Source organism: Mustelus asterias, chromosome 24 (assembly GCF_964213995.1).
Source record: "Mustelus asterias chromosome 24, sMusAst1.hap1.1, whole genome shotgun sequence".
Taxonomy (NCBI): domain Eukaryota; kingdom Metazoa; phylum Chordata; class Chondrichthyes; order Carcharhiniformes; family Triakidae; genus Mustelus; species Mustelus asterias.
This window is the reverse complement of record NC_135824.1, coordinates 20,307,933-20,328,334: the sequence shown is the minus strand read 5'-3', so window position 1 is coordinate 20,328,334 and position 20,402 is coordinate 20,307,933. Positions and strand designations below refer to the sequence as shown.

Below are 20,402 nucleotides of genomic sequence, written 5' to 3'. Positions count from 1 at the left end.
CCCCGGGCTCCAGACATTCACCACCTTCTGTGTAAAAGCTTGCCTCACACATCTCCTCTAAACATTTCCCCATGCATCTTAAACCTATGCCCCCTGGTACTTGATTTTTCTACCCTAGGAAAGAGCATCTAACTCTCCACTCTGTCCATGCCACTCATAATCTTGTAAACTTCTGTCAGGTCACCCCTCAACCTCCATCATTCCAGTGAGAACAAACCGAGTTCATCCAATCTCTCAAATCAAAGACAATTCCTCTTCCTCAGTGTGACCAGTCATTCCCATAAGTAATCTGAATGTCTTCCTTTTACTGGATTTGACTCTCACTGCACGATTCCTACCTGTGTGATAGAATAACTCAGGAATATATCCTTAACATCTCCTTGTAATCTAATCTTCTTTGGTTGTTACACCTGATCTTCCTCCATTTCTAATGGTGGACTGAACGAACACACAGCAAGTCAAGGCTGGAAACAATTATTAAGCTGCATTACTTCCCACCACTGAACATCCAGAGCAAGGGCTGGGAGAAGATTCATTTCTTTTTTCATTCATACAACTAAATATTGAACAGAGGCGACACGGTGGCACAGTGGCTAGCACTGTTGCCTCACAGCACCAGGGACCTGGGTTCGATTCTGGTCTTGGGTGACAGCCTGTGTGGAATTTGCGCGTTCTCTGCCTGGGTTTCCTCCAAGTGCTCCGGTTTCGTCCCACAGTCCAAAGTTGTGCAGGTTAGGTGGATTGGCCATGATAAATGCGCAGGGTTATGGATTAGGTTACGCTGATTGGACATGCAAAATTGCCCCTCAGGGTCTGGGGCATAAGCAGGGTAAATACATGGTGTTACGGGCCTGGGTGGGATTTTTGTAGGTGCAGGCTCGATGGGCTGAATGGCCTCCTTTTTGCAATGTAGGGATTCTATGAGAATATGAGCTCAACGACATTTCACTATTGGAGAAAGCCAAGCTTTCCAAATTTTGTTTTAAAAGGAACCGGACAAAGTCATACCTTTTGTAGAACTTTGTGGGTTCCTTAAATCACCGACATTAGGACTTCCAACAAAGGTAGTTTATTCCCAAGTTCAACAGCTACATACGACACATGTGCCTGTGCTCCCAGGGATGACATCCATTCTCCCGCCACGTGACCTCTGATGTAGCCGTGTCATTACGTTTTCGCGTGACCACTCAATCTAGACCTTACAATTTAATTTCAAACGTTGATGGACTGGCGTCTATTGTTCATTGAGTAAAGGATGAATCAGGAGCCTGGTTTAACACAAGTTCACTCACAAAACACCGGCACGGACTCCCTTCTTCCTCAGCACCCCGGTGTAAACCAGTTCTTATATATTAGGCTGTGCTAAGTTGCCCATAGTGTCCTGGGGATGTGTAGGTTAGAGGGAATAGCGGGGTAAATGTGTGGGGTTGTGGGGATAGGGCCTGGAGGGGATCTTTCGCTAATCTTTCCCCAATGAGTGACAATTGCTGTTACTCACAAGCGAAAGCACACACGTCATTGCAACAGGATTCCAACATTGGCACTACTTTTGCAAGATGGCAATTGGATTTACTGATCTGTACAGGTCTGATTTAAAGTGAAAAATCACGTGGACAATGCAACTTAATTTAAGCCACAATACTGCTGAAAAAAGTCAGCTTCCTGGGTTGACTTTAAAAAAAAACAAATTGGTGGAATTTCTTTTTAAAAGCATTCGATTAGTATTTTCTCAAACTACTTGTGCCTGGGCATCACACGAGCCTGTCTCTATAAGTGATCAGTTCAAAAAGTCACAAGGACAGGTGCGCAAAGTAAGAAACATCACACGTGGACGATATTCTTCCGAGATCGTGAGCGAGGCAGGATAGAGGGAGATTTACTTGACTAAGAACTTCAACTTGATCCGGGCGCCCTTAATACTGGCACTGGCCGTCTAGAGTTAGCTGCTGTTCCATTTCCCAGCATTATGATTCCCCCTATCCCGGGACACAAACTTCACCCACCCAAGCTGCTGCTTTGAAAATTAATTTAAAGGTACATCTACCATTTTTAGGCTTTGTGCATCACAACTGCAGACCGTGCCCACTTTAACTTTCCATGTGAATTATTGGAGAGGGATGTTTTGGCCCAGTCTATGGAAATTCTCTGCCAGGAAGTAAATATAAACATTCATAGGGTTTCATGGCCTTGCTAAACAAGCAGAACCGTGTGACATTATTCAACAGCCAATGTTTGCCAACACGAAAGACTCCTGACTTCGCAAAACTCTCAACACAACTGGTCAGATTTATTGAATTAAGAAAGTGCACCAATATTCAAATAGTTACTATAGTTACAATATTCAAATAGTCTTCAAATTATATTTAAAATATTTTGTCAAAGGTATATCAGTGGCACAATGGTCATCACTGCTGCCTCACAGCGGCAGGGACCCGGGTTCGATCTCCATCTTGGGTCACTGTCAGTTTATTTATTAGTGTCACAAGTAAGCTTACATCAACACTGCAATTAAGTTTTTATGAAATTACACACACTCCGCACAGACAGTCACCCAAGAGCTGGAATCGAACCCTGGTCCCTGGCGCTGAGAGGCAGCAGTGCTAACCACTGTGCCATCATGCTGCCCGGAGTCTGCATGTTCTCCGTGTCTGCCTGGGTTTCCTCTGGGTGCTCCGGTTTCCTCCCACAGTCCAAAAGCGTGCTGGTTAGGGTGCATTGGCCATGCTAAATTCTCCCTCAGTGTACCCGAACAGGTGCCGGAGTGTGGCGACCAGGGAATTTTCACAGTAATTTCATTGCAGTGTTAATGTAAGCCTACTTGTGACACTAATAAATAAACTTAAAAGACTTATACAAAGTACCGAAGGCTACTGTGCAAAACAAAGATGTTACATGTATATGGTTAACTAACCATTGGCTATGTACACTCAATATTATTTCAGAAGTGGGTAGTCTATTACTGCAATAAATTGGACTAGCTTTCCAAATTTTGTTTTAGAAAGAATCTCAAAAAATCATATTTCACGATGTAATTTTGTTTACAAATTGATGAATTGACATACGTAGCAGTACGTTTCCAAATGGACAGATCGATTTACTGACCTTCACAGATTTGTTTTAAAGTGTAATGTTGCGTAGCCACTGCAACATAATTTGAGCCACATTACTGAAGGCATCCAAGAAAATCAGCCTAGTAGGTTGACTTTTTAAAATGACACATATGGATGGAGTGCATAAGGAGGCTTGGCTGAGAACCTAGACATCCATTAGACTGTTGAAACAGCTGTGCCCCTGGGAAAAGACTGCCTGATCGACAGCTCTTTCTCTGAGCACGTTGCATACAGTTTATTACTCAAGAGTGTAAAGTTACAATGCACTTTGTCAGGTGCACCTAATTTCTGCAATTGATACTTTTAAAGGTCTGGAAGATTGACACTTTTATAGGGCTGTAGTAAAACAGTATTTGTTAAGGAAGTTATGATTGCTTTTTTTAAAAAAGATTTTTCGCTCATCTTGTTACTATAGGATTCTTCCATTGCGGACAGAGTGGATAGTGGGTGAATGGACATGGAAGTGCCATAATTTGGCATGAAGGGTATGCAGGGTGGGTGGGGGCATGGGGGAGCATGAATGGGCTTCGATAAGGCTTGGGGAGTCTTTGAGGCGTAAGGGGATGTAAGAAGTGAGGGAAAGAGGGCTGATTTTTCTTTTTATTTATTTTATTGTAACTGGGATGAAGATTAAACCACTCGCCTCAACACCCACTGGGTGCTGTGCCCATCTCCACTACCGTTGTTGGCACTTGCTCCCAAGGCGGGCTTGCTGAGCCAAGACCTTTCCCGATTCCTGCTACCCGCATTCAGGATGAAAATCCAGCTCCCTGAGTCCAAGGATTAGTTGCCAATCTGGTAGCTTTCAGCAGTATTTTTTCCAAAGCTGGAACAGCTACTCTGCCCGAGTGGGTTAAAAAGATCCCACAACCCAAATTTCTACTGAGAATCATAGAATCCCTACAGTGCAGAAGGGGGCCATTCGGCCCATCGAGTCTGCATAGAACACAATCCCTACCAGCCCCTATCCCCGTAACCCCACGTATTTACCCTGCTAGTCCCCCTGACACTATTGGACAATTTAGCATGGCCAATCCACCTAACCTGCACATCTTTGGACTGTGGGAGGAAACCGGATCACCTGGAGGAAACCCACGCTGACACGGGGAGAAACGCCGCACAGAAAGTGACCCAAGCCGGGAATCGAACCCAGATCCCTGGCACTGTGAGGCAGCAGTGTGCCGCCCCTTATTGTTACTGTTTTTCAGCTGGCAGAATTGGCTAGAAAGTAGTCCCAAAGGCAATTTTCATGCAAGCGTTTCGGGCTCCCAACTGGAACGTTTTAAGCTTGGAATAACAAACATAAAATTGAACTATTTTCGTCGCTCCACTCAGTTTGGGGGAAGTAATATACTTTGATCTTCACAAACGCTAGAAAGCTCGTGAAATTTTCCACCCTTATGGACGCCTTGGCCCAAACAAAGCACAAGAGCCAAAACCAACGGCCTCATCTGTTAACTCTCATTGCTGCCCAGTGTTTGAGCAGCCATGCCAATGAACAAAGTGCAACAACATACTCACCCACACATAGTGTGCTTTCGAAAGGCACAACAGTTTCTCAAAACGGGCCTGGAAAATTCTGCTGGAAGGAAGATTTTGGCCTGCTTACTTTTTGGCCGTTGTTCAACCCAACACGTGGAAGGTTAACTCACAGTCCAACCGCCCCTCAAGTGTGCTTTATTAGATTGAGAATTAATTTGGGAAATACTGAACTCTGTTATTCAGTCAAATAGTAATCCTGTATGGAAGAGTTTTTATTCTTCCAAAATTTCAGTAGTCCTACTTCGGATGCTGACGCCCAGTTTGGGCAAGATTTTCTGCCCCAAGACTGGAAAATCCTGCCCAACTTCAACGGACCTTTGCATGGTCCGCGCCTCACCCGCTACGATTCACATGGCGGGCAGAATGGGAAAATTCACCCGTTTGTCTTCAACTGATCCCTTTACAATTAATGACATTGAAACCAAGGTCTATGGAAATGGCAAAGTTGCACAGGATGAATTATGTTTTCACATTTCATGCTGCTGTTCTTGTATCAAATTTGTAAGCTCTTCTGCCTTGATAACCGCATAAAGGATACGAAGACAAATAAAGCAGGGGAAAGAAAGCAAGTAAAGAATCATCACAGCTCCGGTGTCAGCTAGACAATCCTCCTCTCTCAGTGGACACTTAAAGTTCCATTGAAGTCATTGACTAGTTAGGGAATTGCAAAGGCCTCTTGCATTTGGCCACCCTTAAATTCCATTCCTTTTCAAATTATTTGTGGAATTACTCTTGAGCAAAGAAATACCTTGAAGTAAAATCAATAGGGGAGATCAATCTGGCAGCTTTCCTCTTCCCGTTCAGTGAACACCTCATTTGGGTTCTCCAGCCCCCAATGCTCTCCATCCATTCAACACATTGCATTCTCTTCCCAACTCTTCCTGTTGGGTCAATAAAACTCCATGAGACATTGAGATGCAAGAGCAGAATTAGGCCACTCGGCCCATCGAGTCTGCTCCGCCATTCAATCATGGCTGATTTTTTTTCTCATCCCCATTCTCCTGCCTTTTCCCCATAACCCCTGATCCCCTTATTAATCAAGAACCTATCTATCTCTGTCTTAAAGAGACTCAATGACCTGGCCTCCACAGCCTTCTGTGGCAAACAGTTCCACAGATTCACCACTCTCTGGCTGAAGAAATTCCTCCTCATCTCTGTTTTAAAGGATCGTCCCTTTCACCTGAGGTTGTGGTTCTAGTTTTTCCTACTAGTGGAAACATCCTCTCCACGTCCATTCTATCCAGGCCTCGCAGTATCCTGTAAGTTTCAATAAGATCCCCCCTCATCCTCCAATGAGTACAGACCCAGAGTCCTCAACCGTTCCTCATACGACAAGCTCTTCATTCCAGGGAGCATTCTTGTGAACCTCCTCTGGACCCTTTCCAAGGCCAGCACATCCTTCCTTAGATATGGGGCCCAAAACTGCTCACAATACTCCAAATGGGGTCTGACTAGAGCCTTATACAGCCTCAGAAGTACATCCCTGCACTTGTCTTCTAGCCCTCTCGACATGAATGCTAAATAATATTCAATAATATTTATCTGAAGGAATATTACGGAAGATGAGATAAAATATAGAAACTCCCCCACTTTCCCCTCCAGATTATCTCCCTTCTCATGCTGCTCCTTAACACTGATCCCCTGATTGATATGAAAACAAATGCCAGTGCGCTAAAGATGTGAAGAGTTACTTGTCTATCATTAAGGACGTAAAAAACTATTACTGCACTAGAATCATAGAATCTCAACAGTGCAGAAGGAGGCCATTCAGCCCATCGAGCCTGCACTAACTCTCCAACAGATCTTATCCCCGTAACCCCACATATTTACCCTGCTAATCCCCCTAACCTACACATCCAGGGACACTAAGAGGCAATTTAGCCTGGCCAATACACCCAACTTATGCATCTTTGGAGTGTGGGAGTAAACCGGAGGAAACCCACGGGGAGGACGTGCAAACTCCACACAGACAGTGACCCAAGGCTGGAATCGAACCCAGGTTCCAGGTGCTGTGAGGCAGCAGTGTTAACCTCATAGAAACTGAATAGATAAGCAACTCTGATTATTAAATACATTCAAACCAATAGTTTCTACTCGAAACTCATTAATAACAGGAACAATACACAACTGCACATAAGCTACTTTGATGAACAGTCTGACTGCCAGAATCTACAGGCGCATTAGCAGAAGATCAATGCTGTGCTTCTAATTCCTTAACTTTACATCTGATGTATAACCAATAACAAAACTGACAATTCCACAGTGAAATAAAAGGCAGCTCTCAGCCAGGAATTTATTACAAACCAGGGGCCACAAAGGGTTCGAATGACACCTAATCAAAGCTTGAGATCTAATCTCAATATACATCAGATCCTCAAAACACACAAAACCAGTGCTTTTCTCAGTCACACATGCAACTTAAATTGTCCCAAAAGTACACTTCACGTGCAGCTACTGATACTCCCCTACCACTGTTAGAAATATCTGTAACACTAAATTTAGTGGAGGTAAAAGAGAAACTGGATGCTTATGCATACACATTTAAAAGGCAGCACGCTGGCATAGTGTTTATCAGTTTACTAGGTGGCACGGTGGCACAGTGGTTAGCACTGCTGCCTCACAGGGCCAGGGACCTGGGTTCGATCCCTGGCTTGGATGACTGTGTGGAGTTTGCACATTCTCCCCCCATGTCTGTGAGAGTTTCTTTCGGGTGCTCCGGTTTCCCCCTATAGTCCAAACATGTGCAGATTAGGCAGATTGGCCATGGTAAATTGCCCCTTAGTGTCCAAAGATGTGTAGGGTGGGTGGATTAGCCATGCTAAATTGCCCCTTAGTATCCAAAGATGTGAAGGGTGGGTGGATTGGCCATGCTAAATTGCCCCTTAGTATCCAAAGATGTGTAGAGTGGGTGGATTGGCCATGCTAAATTGCTCCTCAGTATCCAAAGATGTGTAGGGTGGGTGGGTTAGCCATGTTAAATTGCCCCTTAGTGTCCCAAGATATGTAGGTAAGGTGGATTAGCCATGGTAAATGCGCGGGGTTACGGAGACAGGGAGGGAAGGGTGGGCCCGGGTAAGATGCTCTTTCGGATAGTCGGTGCAGACTCGATAGGCTGAATGGCTCCCCTTCTGCACTGTCAGGATTCTATGGATCGATATTAAAACTCATGTTGTCTGAAATTTTTGCAATAATCTTCCTCCCATTACACGACCCTGATTTTGCTTGGAATTATTTATCCATTTTAAAAGGATATCTAGCTACTAAGTATATTTTACATAACCACCCCGCAGTCTATCCAGAAAAAAGATGAATTATTCCAGGATAGGCATCGTCTAGCAAGGGGTCAGGCCTGGACATCATGTCCAAACTCAGCCAGGAAATAACAATTAGATTCGTAAATTCACTTTGAGAGTTTGGAAAGCAGCACTGATGAAAGTCAAGTGAACAAAATCAGCTGAAGTTTTCAGGGAACAAGCACAAAGACAGGAAAACTTACACAGGGAGGTACAGCCTCCCACCTGGTACAGCCCTGATGGGCAACTGAAAGTAGAGAATGGAATTATGCGGAGCAGGAAATGAAAACACAGTCAAGAAACTCTCACTCTACGAAACTAGATTTAATCCATCTGTAAACGAAACAATGACAAGGTTACTTTGCCCTGACATGCCGTTCCGTAGTGTGTGCCAGGAGCGATAGTTCCCAGCAGCCACTTACTGATAGTCACTCATTGGATTCTCTGCAAAATGCTCAAGTGCTCATTTCTTCCATACTATACTGCACATTCCGCGTCAACAGCACAGCTTTTCATCTGCGCTGACGATACCAACTGATATACTCAACCAGTTCAGCAGCAGGTGGCAAAACGTTACAATTTACAGTTACAAACTTAACTTTTCAGAAGCAGTATTAAGTTTGTAAAGCTCACCTGGAGTGAAGAATTCATCGGGACATGGAAAGGAAAAGTGCTCTGCATTACAAGGGACCAATGCCTGTACTTGTGGGTGGAATCCGCACTGCTGACTCACAGCGCCAAGGACCCCCATTCGATTCCCAGCTCAGGTCACTGTCTGTGCGGAGTCTGCACGTTCTCCCCGTGTCTGCGTGGGTTTCCTCCGGGTGCTCTGGTTTCCTTCCCACAGTCCGAAAGACGTGCTGGTTAGGTGGATTGGCCGTGCTAAATTCTCCCTCAGTGTACCCGAACAGGCGCCGGAGTGTGGCGGCCAGGGGATTTTCAAAGTAACTTCATTGCAGTGTTAATGTAAGACTACTTGTGACACTAATAAATTAACTTTGAACTTTAAATTATCCCATGTGGGACTAAGTCCCATGGGGGGAAACGGGAACGTGAACCGGGGGTGTTTCCCACTTCACAGGCTGGTGGGAAGCCACATCATTTGTTTCGGCCCCGACCTCGTGAATTATAGTAGTGGTAGAACCATAGAATCCTTACAGTGCTGAAGGGGCCCATCGAGCCTGCACCAACAACAATCCCACCCAGGTTCTATCCCCGTAACTCCACATATTCACCCTGTTAACGCCACTGACACGAAGGGGCAATTTAACATGGCCAATCCACAGTGTGGGAGGAAACTAGAGTCCCCGGAGGAAACCCAAGCAGACATGGGAACAACGTGCAAACTTCACACAGAAAGTGATCCGAGGCCGGAATTGAACCCGGGTCCCTGGAGCTGTGAGGCAGCAGTGCTAACCACTGTGTCACTGTGCCACCCATGCAACTGGATGATTTGTGCCGTAACCAATGGCTGGGCAGGCTGATGGTGTGTCATCTGCTGTCACATCCAGCTGCCATGTTTGAAAAGGCACCCAATATCACATGACCCATTAGTGAAGAAAGAGGTTTTAGCTCCTGAAAATGGAGATGGAATCTCCAGGAACATTCTGAGGCTGGAAGATGGAATTCTGCAATGACAGTCAATCTGGAAGCTCCACGTGTAAATGTTCTCCCCACACCCATTGCTGTGGTGTTCCGGGATCCAGGGTTGCTGGTGGCCTCCATCCCCAACTCCAAAGGCAGCCCCGGGCATTGTTCAGGTCAGACCCTCTGCACGTCACATTGTTCCAGGTGTGTTTTGGACCGGTGTGTATTCCTGCGGGCGTCGCAGAGAATCGGGAGTGGGTTCTTCATCCGTATCCCATTAGCAGGACGTAAATCAGCTTCATGCCAGCCTCCAACGGGTTTCCTGGTCCACCAAGGCGGGCACCAGAGGAAGATACCTCGGGAAATTCACACTGGCATGAAACTGATTTTTGCACTCCTGCCAAATTCTGCCCTTGCCCCAGCTACCATTGAATCTGACTGGCAGGGTCATGGGAGAATTTCACCCTCAGTGTTGAGTGCCTATCTACCTATAATTGCCCAGAGATTCAAATCTGTTTTCTGGCCTGTCAAACGTGGAAGACAGTGAATATTCTTACACACATTAGCCAACTGCAAAGTTTTACAGGGGAGTTTCATCGAAACTTATAGAATCATAGAATCCCTACAGTGCAGGAGGTGGCCATTTGGCCCATCAAGTCTGCAATGACAACAATCCCACACAGACCCCATCCCCGTAGTCCCCACGTATTTATCCTGCTAATCCCCCGACACTAAAGATCAATTTAAAATGGCCAACCAACCTAACCTGCACATCTTTGGACTGTGGGAGGAAACCGGAGCATCCGGAGGAAACCCACGCAGACACGGGGAGAACATGCAAACTCCACGCAGACAGTCACCCAAGGTCGGAACTGAATCTGGGTCCCTGGCGCTGTGAGGCAGCAGTGCTAACAACTGTGCCACCATGACGCTAGAGGTGTCATTACAAGAGCAGAAATATAACTGTAGAATCATAACCTGCCTGGAAATGGATTCTACTGCCTTTCATTCTGGACCTGAGTTTTGCCATGTTGATCAAAAACGGAGTGGAAAGGGATGCAGAATAAAACAATAGGTCGAGCAGTGATGGTAGCTATTGTAGATACAGAGAGAATGTGGTTGTGGAGATTTAAGTAGCCATTGAGTGTGGCAGAGGCCAAATTCCTTCACTGACGCCTCTGCCACAACCTAAAGGCGGTTAACGTTCGTCACAGGAGTGACATAATTTGTCCAACTTTGAAAGAGAAAAGGGCGACACGGTGGCACAGTGGTTAGCATCGTTGCCTCACAGCGCCAGGGACCTGGGTTCGATTCCCGGCTTGGGTCACTGTCTGTGTGGAGTTTACACATTTTCCCCGTGTCTACCTGGGTTTCTTCTGGGTGCTCTGTTTCCCTCCCACAATCCAAAGATGTGCGGGGTTACGTGGATTGGCCATGCTAAATTTCCCCTTAGTGTCAGGTGGACAAGCTAGGGTAAATGCATGGGATTATGGGGATAGGGCCTGGGTGGGATTGTGGTTGGTGCAGACTCAATGGGCTGAATGGCCTCCTTCTGCACTGCAGGGATTCTACGATCAACAGTCTATGTTTGACAATCACTTGCAGGATTATTGAAGGAAGTACAGCCACAACAGCTAAAATTTGGGGAGATTAAAAGTGACAAATATTGGAAAACTGCTTCTGGAACCCAGTTAATATATTACAGCAGACAAACACGACTATTCTTTCTGCGTATTTGTGATTCCTCATGGACAGCACAGATTGCCATATATCCAATGGGAAACAAGACGAGCATTTCTACATCTTAAACAAAAAGCTTTGCTTGTTTTGCGGAGACATATTGGGGGGTTTTAAGCCTCATCAGTAACCTGTAAATGGTCTTCAAACCCGACTGAGCTTATCTCCACAAATTGAAAATTATGGAGGAACAGTTCATTCTGCCATTTCCCAGGTGACTTATTAACATCAGAGTTGAGTTCTCTTGAAGTGAACATGAGCAATGATCAAAGACAGCAATCATTGTGATCTCATTCCATTGCACTCCCGGGACCACAGATTTAGAAATCAGCACAGTTCCACTCCTGGAGTTAAGAGGAGGATATGGGCCAATTTTCCTGTGTAAACAATTAACTATTTATCCACCAGATTCAAGGAGGCTGTGAAATGTCATCTTCTGGATTCATTTAGCCACAGGTTTCTTCACCCACCTGTAAGAAGTGGAAGGGATCCCATACATTAGTCATCGATGTTAAATGGATTGTCGAGATGTTGGCTGGCATTCTCCAGCTGTTCACGCTTCACCGCGGGGACGGAGAATTTGACGCTCGGCCAAATCTCCGTTCACCGCAGCGGGACCAGAGAATCCTGCCAGCGTGAACGGCTGCAGAATCCCGCCCTTGGAGACTGTGGCCAAGGCTTCTACTCTCCCGATGGATGTAAGTCTCTGGACAGGATTGGGCCTATCTGTGCTCTAATGGCCTCCAAGTGCACAGAGAGAGCTCTGCGTTCAGCAGCCTGGAGGAAGAAGATGGCTCAGTAATGTAATCGCAGTCTGACATTCTCACAATCAACAAATCCTTCGATGCCGGACTGAACAACCTGAAGTCAACAGGCAGCATGGAGGTCTTGGGCGATGGTGAGTGGGAGAGCTTGAACAAATCGTTAACTCTGGATGAGTCGCCAAAGGACGTCAAGTGCTTTGAGACGAATAAAACTCCCGGAAGCGGCGTCTTACTGGCTGAGTTGTGTTCGGCTCTGTGGGACTGGATCAGCCCAGACCTGTTGGAAGTGTACAAGAGTATGTTTCTGGCTGGATCCATGTCAGAATCCATGAGGAAAGGCATCATTACCCTCATTTACAAGTGGAAGGAGGAAAGGGAAGAAATTGGTGACCCATTTCATTATTGAACATAGGGGGGGCAATTTTCCTGTCCTGCCATCCAGACCATGCAAAGGTCCATTGACCTTGGGCTGAATTTTCCGGGTTTGAGGCGAGAGTAGCTGGAAAATCCTGCCATTACTATAAAATTCTCGGCAAGGTCATCACCAATGGGTCAAGTCTGCTCTGGAGTTGGTGACCCACCCTGGCCAGACCTGTGCTGTACCCGGCTGGAAGATCTCTGATAGGCATCTTATCCCTGAGTGGTGAGGCTCTGTGCAGGACGGGAGGATAGACACCTGCCTCATTAGCTTGGACCACGAGAAGGCCTTTGACAGAATATCGCACACCTACATGATGGATGTGCGCTCCAAAATGGAATTTGGTGAGGGAATCTGCAGTTGGATCCAACTGCTCTGCACAAATATCAGTAACGTGGTTTTAATTAGTGGGTGGGAATCCAAAATCTGGTGTCAGGCAGGGCTGCCCTCTCTCCTCTGTCCTGTCAGTGTGTTGCATAGAACCTTTAGCCAGGTCCATCAGGAAGGATTGGGGCACGAGAGTGACGATTCCAGACAGCGGAGGCACGCAGGTCAAAGCCTGCCTGTACATGGATGGCTCAGATCCAATGTCAGTGTCCAGACTCCTGAATGTCTGCGACCAGTTCAAACTGGCTTTGGGGCAAGAGCGAGGCCATGTTCTTTGGGAACTGGGCTGATTGATCCTTTGTCCCCTTCACCATTGGGTCAGTTTACCTGAAGGCGCTGGGGATATGGTTCAGAGTGGCTGGGACTTGTGCCAAAAACTGGGAGGAGCATATTGCCGAGGTCAACCAGAAACTGGGCATGTGGAAAGTGCCCAACTTGTACAAAAGAGGAATTAGAGGAGAGAAAATCAAATACTTTGTTTCAGTTTTGTCTTCTCATTTTACCATTTAACCACCTCTTTCGACATTCAGCACCTTTTACAAATGACAGGGCGGCACGGTGACACAGTGGCTAGCACTGCTGCCTCACAGCCCCAGGGACCCGGGTTGAATTCCAACCTCAGCTGACTGTGTGGAGTTTGCATGTTGTCCCCGTGTCTGCGTGGGTTTCCCCCGGGTGCTCCGGTTTCCTCCCACACTCCAAAGATGTGCAGGTTAGGTCGAATGGCCATGCTAAAATGCCCCTTAGTCTCAGGGGGATTAGCGGGGTATACGCGTGAGGTTATGGGGATAGGGCTTGGGTGGGATTGTTGTTGGTGCAGGCTCGATGGGCTGAATGGACTCCTTCTGCACTGCTTCTATGAACAGAATCCTGCACAGTATGCATTTTCAAATATAGTTAACTTAACAAGTTCAAATAGTGCCCTCTCTTGTCAGACACTTGTGTCAAAGCAAGAGTTTTGTTCCGACTAGTCATTGGCTACAAACAGAACAATATGTTCAGCCCAAAGCTGCAGGCTTTAAATAAGATAGTTGGAGGCAGATGAACCTGAAATTCCAGAAATGTCCTTGGATACATTACTGTTACAAATTTTTAATACCAATCTGAATGTCTTAAAAATACATTTTGTCATAATACATGTCAATACTCTTCAAAATCCACTTCTAATTAAATAGCTCCGCCATTCAAACCAGTAAGGAGAACTTTTTCCGAACTAACTTATTTTATTAGGCGCACAGCTTCTTGGTATCGGATTAATCATTATTACAAGTGTATTAAAATCCCCAGGAAGGAATTGTTATTACAGATTAACTTGGGGAAGGGAGAGTTGGTGTTGGGTCGCGAGTGCTTAAAATATAAAACCTTTGCCCCCTGTCTAATCGCAATTAACAGCGCATTTAATTTATCACAATTTTGGTCTGCAACAATTTGAAAACAGTAAAGCAATTACCACGAGAATGGGCCAAAAAGCATTTACAATCTAATTTCAATCCAAGGGAATAATTATTGTCAACAGTGAAATTAATGATCTGGATTTCTGAGTCTGAAAGTTGATCAAAAGATGATGGATTTTTCATGATTTAATAGCAGCATCTTGTATTTCCGTTTCCGACTTAAAATGTCACAGCTATATTAAAATGGGCTGCCATTAAAACACACTGTAGTTCCACACAAGGCTGTATTGTGAAAGGATGGGGGCTGTATCTTTGTCATGTTTCTGCAGGTCAGAGCCTCGCAGTGAGAGATACTGAGTGAATGGAGAGTGGGTGGAGGATTGAATAGGGAGCCTCACCTGTCACTCAACCGAGCCTCTTCGCACTTCTTTGTTCTCCTTTTACACGTTGTTTATCTTGAATCAGGTCCAGAGTCTGGTAAATAAATCTACTTGGGCACATTTTTCCGTGCCATTTCATATGTCTAAACACTCTTATATTGAGCTTTTACACTGAGCTAGGGCGGCACCGTGGCACAGTGGTTAGCACTGCTGCCTCACAGTGCCAGGGACCCGGGTTCGATTCCCGGCTTGGGTCACTGTCTGTGTGGAGTCTGCACGTTCTCCCTGTGTCTGCGCGTGTTTCCTCCGGGTGCTCCGGTTTCCTCCCACAGTCTGAAAAACGTGCTGGTTAAGTGCATTGGCCATGCTAAATTCTCCCTCCGTGTACTCAAACAGGCGTCGGAGTGTGGCAACTAGGGGATTTTCACAGTAACTTCGCCGCAGTGTTAATGTAAGCCCACTTGTGACACTAATAAATAAACTTCAAACCTTAAAGACATCAGGCAAGCTGAACCTTTGACAGCAGAAATATTTCCACAACATAGGCTGGGTGAAAAAGCTCTCTCAGTGCGTAGAGCATTATCTATTGTGGTACTAAGGTGTACAGAGTATGTGATTCCACATCTGTGCTACCTTAACGGATCTCAGTGGGGGCACAATTGGCTTGAGTGCTCTGGTTAAAGAGCATGAAAATTCAATCTCGGTTACTCTGATTCATCAGTTTGCGTGCGCTTTGGAACTTTGACAGGGTTTTGGAGACTGCCAATGGGGTCCTATCTCAGCAAGTTGTCAGCATGAGCAAACATGGGAAGGAAAAGAGAGAAACAGTTAAAAAATAATGGGCGAGGAAAAAATTACAACCTTCCCCCAAAAAATACAGAAATCGTTCTAAGAGCAGACAAATAGGACCCCCAAAAAGGTCACTGTAAGCGAAAACAATGCTCCAGTTTTGCTTTCCCAAGCAGTGTCACCTTCTCAAAATGATATTGCCTCAGTTGCTCACTTGAACTAGCAACTGGAACCCAGAAACAAACGTTAATTTCATAGAATCACAGAATCCCTGCGGTGCAGTAGGAGGCCATTTGGCCCATCGAGTCTGCACCGACCACAATCCCACCCAGGCCCCACTCCCGTAACCTCACGTAACCACCTGCTAATCCCCTGACACTAAGGGGCAATTTAGCTTGGCCAATCCACCTAACCTGCACATCTTTGGATTGTGGCAGGAAATCGGAGCACCCGGAGGAAAAGCACGCAGACACGGGGAGAACGTGCAAACTCCAGACAGACAGTGAACCAAGACCGGGAATTGAACCCGGGTCACTGGCGCTGTGAGGCAGCAGTGTTAATCACTGTGCCGCCCATGGATGAAGTAATTATCAATAATACAAAATGCTAAACAGTTCAAATCCTCACTGCACACGATATTCTGATATCCATAAATGCTTCACTGATCACAAGAGTACATCAAGGAAATAACCCATATACCTTGAAAGAAGTCCACTTTGTACATTAAAAGGCAACTCAATTAAACAACTAGGAGAAATGGTAGGTTACTTTACACAGTATGACTGAGATGCATGTTGGTACCAACGCCCTGAACAATCACTTATAATAAACACACGCATAGAGATTTTATTTTTCCAATGGCCAGTTCCAAATCCTGGCTCACTCGCTGCAGAGACGCACGAGATGCCAGTCAGACTTTCCCACCTAATTGCTGGTATGATCGGCAAATGGGTCACCTGTCCTCCTCGGGCGGCACGGTAGCACAGTGGTTAGCACTGCTGCTTCACAGCTCCAGGGACCTGGGTTCGATTCCCGGCTTGGGTCACTGTCTGTGTGGAGTTTGCACATTCTCCTCGTGTCTGCGTGGGTTTCCTCCGGGTGCTCCGGTTTCCTCCCACAGCCCAAAGATGTGCGGGTTAGGTTGATTGGCCACACTAAAATTGTGTCCTTAGTGTCCTGGGATGCGTAGATTAGAGGGATGAGCGGGTAAACTATGTAGGGATATGGGGGTAGGGCCTGGGTGGGATTGTGGTCGGTGCAGACTCGATGGGCCGAATGGCCTCTTTCTGTACTGTAGGGTTTCTATGATTTCTATGATTTCTATGGAACCTTTGATTTGCGGTTCAGCAAATGTAATGGAGAAATTCCACTCCGCAACTAGTGCCAATGTTGCTAATAAGCAAAATAAAAGCCCCAAAAAACCTCTATCCACAGACCGACTTTGTGCTGAGCTTCGATAAAACTATGAGGTTGATGGGAGAGCCCTGATGGGCAGCTCTTTGGGGAGAATACATTCCTTTTTTTGGGACGAATACACTGGCATGACCCCATTATAGGTCTTGATATTGGAATATTTATTTAAATAGATCATTTCATAGTATCAATCATGGAATCCCACAGTTCAGGAGGAGGCCATTTGGCCCATTGAGTCTTCACTGACCACAATCCCACCCAAGTCCTACCCCCACAACCCTATGCACTTACCCCAGCTAATCCCCCTGACACTAAGGGACAACTTAGCACGGTCAATCCACCTAACCCGCACATCTTTGGACTTAATATTCAAAAGTAAAAAGCAATTGGATGCAATGTCCCTATAACACCCTTGATGTTACAACTACATAAGAATTCTCCCTCACATTCTAAATCTTGTCCCTATAAAATGTAATTTGTGAGGCTACAAGGCAGCTTGCTAATTCACAACAAAGGTTTCTCTTTTCCAATCTCATTTTCTCCCCAAATGTAACTACATAGCTCATTCAGAATGGGCGGAACAAGCCATGCAATATGTATGAGATGGGATAAAAAAAAAGTTTTATTTATGGTCTCGTTGGCAGTGGTAGCAAAGATCAGACAAAGACATCTGGCACATCAGTTGTTTGCATGCAATTTTTATGCTGATGCTAAGGATAAGAAAAGACACATAAAGAATGGTTGACAAAGCCTGGGTTGAGTTTATTCAAATTACAACCTGGATTTTCAGCTCGTCCCTTTTATTGAGGATCCTACCTTTCTTTGCTGAGCCGCTGTGCTCACACTCTCCAAAGGTACAGAGGCTACAAGACAATATTTTATTCCAGCCAGAACAGACCAGGCTTCGCGCACCCATTTTATCAATATCAATTCTAGCCACACAAATGCCAGGCAATATCCATCACCAATAAGCGACACTCTAACCACTGCCCTTAACATTCAATGGTGTAACCATCGCTGAATCCCCCACTGTCAACATCCTTAGGGTTACCATTGACCAGAAACTCCACTGGACTCACCACATAAACACAGTGGCTACAAGAGCAGGTCAGAGGCTAGGAATACTGCAGCGAGTAACTCACCTCCTGACTCCCCAAAGCCTATCCACCATCTACAAGGCACAAGTCAGGAGTGTGATGGAATACACCCCACTTGCCTGGATGGGTGCGGTTCCAACAACACAAGAAGCTCAACACCATCCAGGACAAAGCAGCCCGCTTGATTGGCACCACATCTACAAACATTATATCCCTCCATCACCGACGCTCAGTAGCAGCAATGTGTACTATCTACAAGATGCACTGCAGCGACTCGCCAAAGATCCTTAGACAGCACCTTCCAAACCCACGACCACTTCCATCGAGAAGGACAAGGGCAGCAGACAAATGGGAACACCACCACCTGCAAGTTTCCCTCCAAGCCACTCACCATCTTGACTTGGGAATATATCGCCATTCCTTCGCAGTCGCTGGGTCAGAATCCTGGAATTCTCTCCCTAACGGCATTGTGGGTCAACCCACAGCATGTGGACTGCAACAATTCAAGGTGGCAGCTCACCACCACCTTCTTGAGGGCAATGAGGGATGGGCAATAAATGCTGGCCGGCCACCAGCGACGCCCATATTCCATGAATGAATTTTTAAAAAAGGACCAGATTAGGCCTTGAAGATGGCCCCACTCTATCTATTTCAAAGCAAGATGGTTAAAAGTCCTGATCAATTTAAAATACCTGACCTTGTTACTTCATGCAATGGGATTAGAATACAGGTACAGCTGGGGAGCTAACACTAATGGTTTTCCACTAAATTGATATTTTAAACTGGCTCCAATGTCCACCAGTAACTGTGAGAAAAGTTACGTAAAGATAGCAATTAAGAGAAAGGATTGGGTTTTAATTATTTAAGCGGCTGAGACAGATGAGCTGAAAATGTACAATTCATGGGACACAAATTATTTACTACGCTACGTTAAATTAGTGGCAAGAGTATCGAATCGACTGTTCCACGGCACAATGAGATTGCCAGGTCTAAATGCCAGCTAGGAAAATAAACATCAGTCAAGTAACGTTCTGAAGCTTAAAGAAGCACAACTCCATAATCCACTGAACATGCAAATTAACAATGGCACCAAGTACAAGAGACAACACATCTGTTTGAAAAAAAGGATTTCTACCTGCAGGCTGCACTTGAACCCTTAGGACGCACATAGGTAACACCAACGAAAGCACCTATTTTCCTTTAAAGCAAGCAGCTCTATACTGAAAGTATCCTACAACTACAGACAACAACTGAACAGGTTGCTATGGAACCTCGAGGAGGCTGTTTCTCTTGGGTCACTTTACGGTCCGCTGAAGTGAAACATTAAAGGTAGTGCAGACTCCGTAGTGTTATGGGGGGGGAAGACGCAGCGGTGAGCTGAGAAATGTGACTTGCACACATCTCCAATTACTCCACGGAGCAATAATCTTGAGGAGCAAATCCACTTTATCTCTCCACGCCAGCATGTGGTGCAGTTAAAAGCAGCCTGTCCACTCCATAATGGATCCTCAGTCACACACTGCTCAATCTCCCAGATAAAAAGCCTCGGTGAGTTGTTGCAGCCTCTATCGCTCTCACGGCATTTCCCCGCTCACACAATGATGTTTGCTGAGGACAAACGCTTATCGCAACAATTGGCAGAAACAGATCAGCAAGGACTGTGTGTTCTGTCTATTCCAATAGGAGGAGATTTACTCACCTATAAATTTCTCCCGACAGAGCTTCATAGCATCAGGTTACCTTTGATTTGGGCCCAAATGATGGCCTGGAGAGAGGGAAAGACAAAATGGATCGTGTCATCAAGTCACAATGACATTAAGTAACACAATAACTCTGACAAAATACAGCTCATAAGTGCAGTCTAATTATAACCCATTGTATCATCAGCTTTATTCAACTTCCCAGCAGAAGCCTTTAAAGAGCACCTCACGGTAAAAGAAAACCAGTCAAGTTAGTTAGCCCAACACATTGTAGGAAGATAGGATTGCAAAACGTCTCCTGTTCAGCTTCTTGCCTTTCTAACAGCGTTTAGACATAAACTAAGCTTTACATTTACAAAGTTTAGATATTTTGAGGCCACTGGCCCCCCCTTCCTTGATGTCACTTGCAGACCATTTTGAAAATCGATTTTGAAACTCCAACAAAAAGTTGACTTTTGGAATCAGGCTGACTTTTCTCTTTCACTCAGTCGTCCACGGGTGGCACAGTGGTTAGCACTGCTGCCTCGCAGCGCCAGGGATCAGGGTTCGATTCCAGCCTCGGGTTACTGTCTGTGTGGAGTTTGCACATTCTCCCCCGTGTCTGCGTGGGTTTCCTCCCACAGTCCAAAAATGTGCGGGTTAGGTGGATTGGCCATGCTAAAATTGACCCTAGTGTCAGGGGATTAGCAGGGTAAATATGTGGGGTAATGGGAATGGGGCCTAGGTGGGATTGTGGTCGGTGTAGACTTGATGGGCTGAATGGCCTCCTTCTGCACTGTAGGGATTCTATG

General features: G+C 45.7%; 1 protein-coding gene across 4 annotated transcripts in view; it reads right to left on the bottom strand.

The window, feature by feature from the left end:
* Window positions 1-20,402, bottom strand: part of atp8b4 (ATPase phospholipid transporting 8B4) — a 363,747-nt gene that overhangs the window by 219,608 nt on the left and 123,737 nt on the right. For 2 of the 4 annotated variants that reach the window (XR_013500782.1, XM_078241377.1), the window contains exon 1: window positions 19,047-19,157. Coding sequence is in view for 3 of the 4 variants with exons in the window: in XM_078241377.1 (XP_078097503.1) it covers window positions 19,047-19,080 (34 nt within the window). In the remaining variant the exon portion in view is untranslated. Of the gene's footprint in view, window positions 1-19,046; window positions 19,158-19,610; window positions 19,677-20,402 lie in introns of those variants that run through there. The other 2 variants (XM_078241378.1, XM_078241379.1) reach the window with 1 other exon arrangement.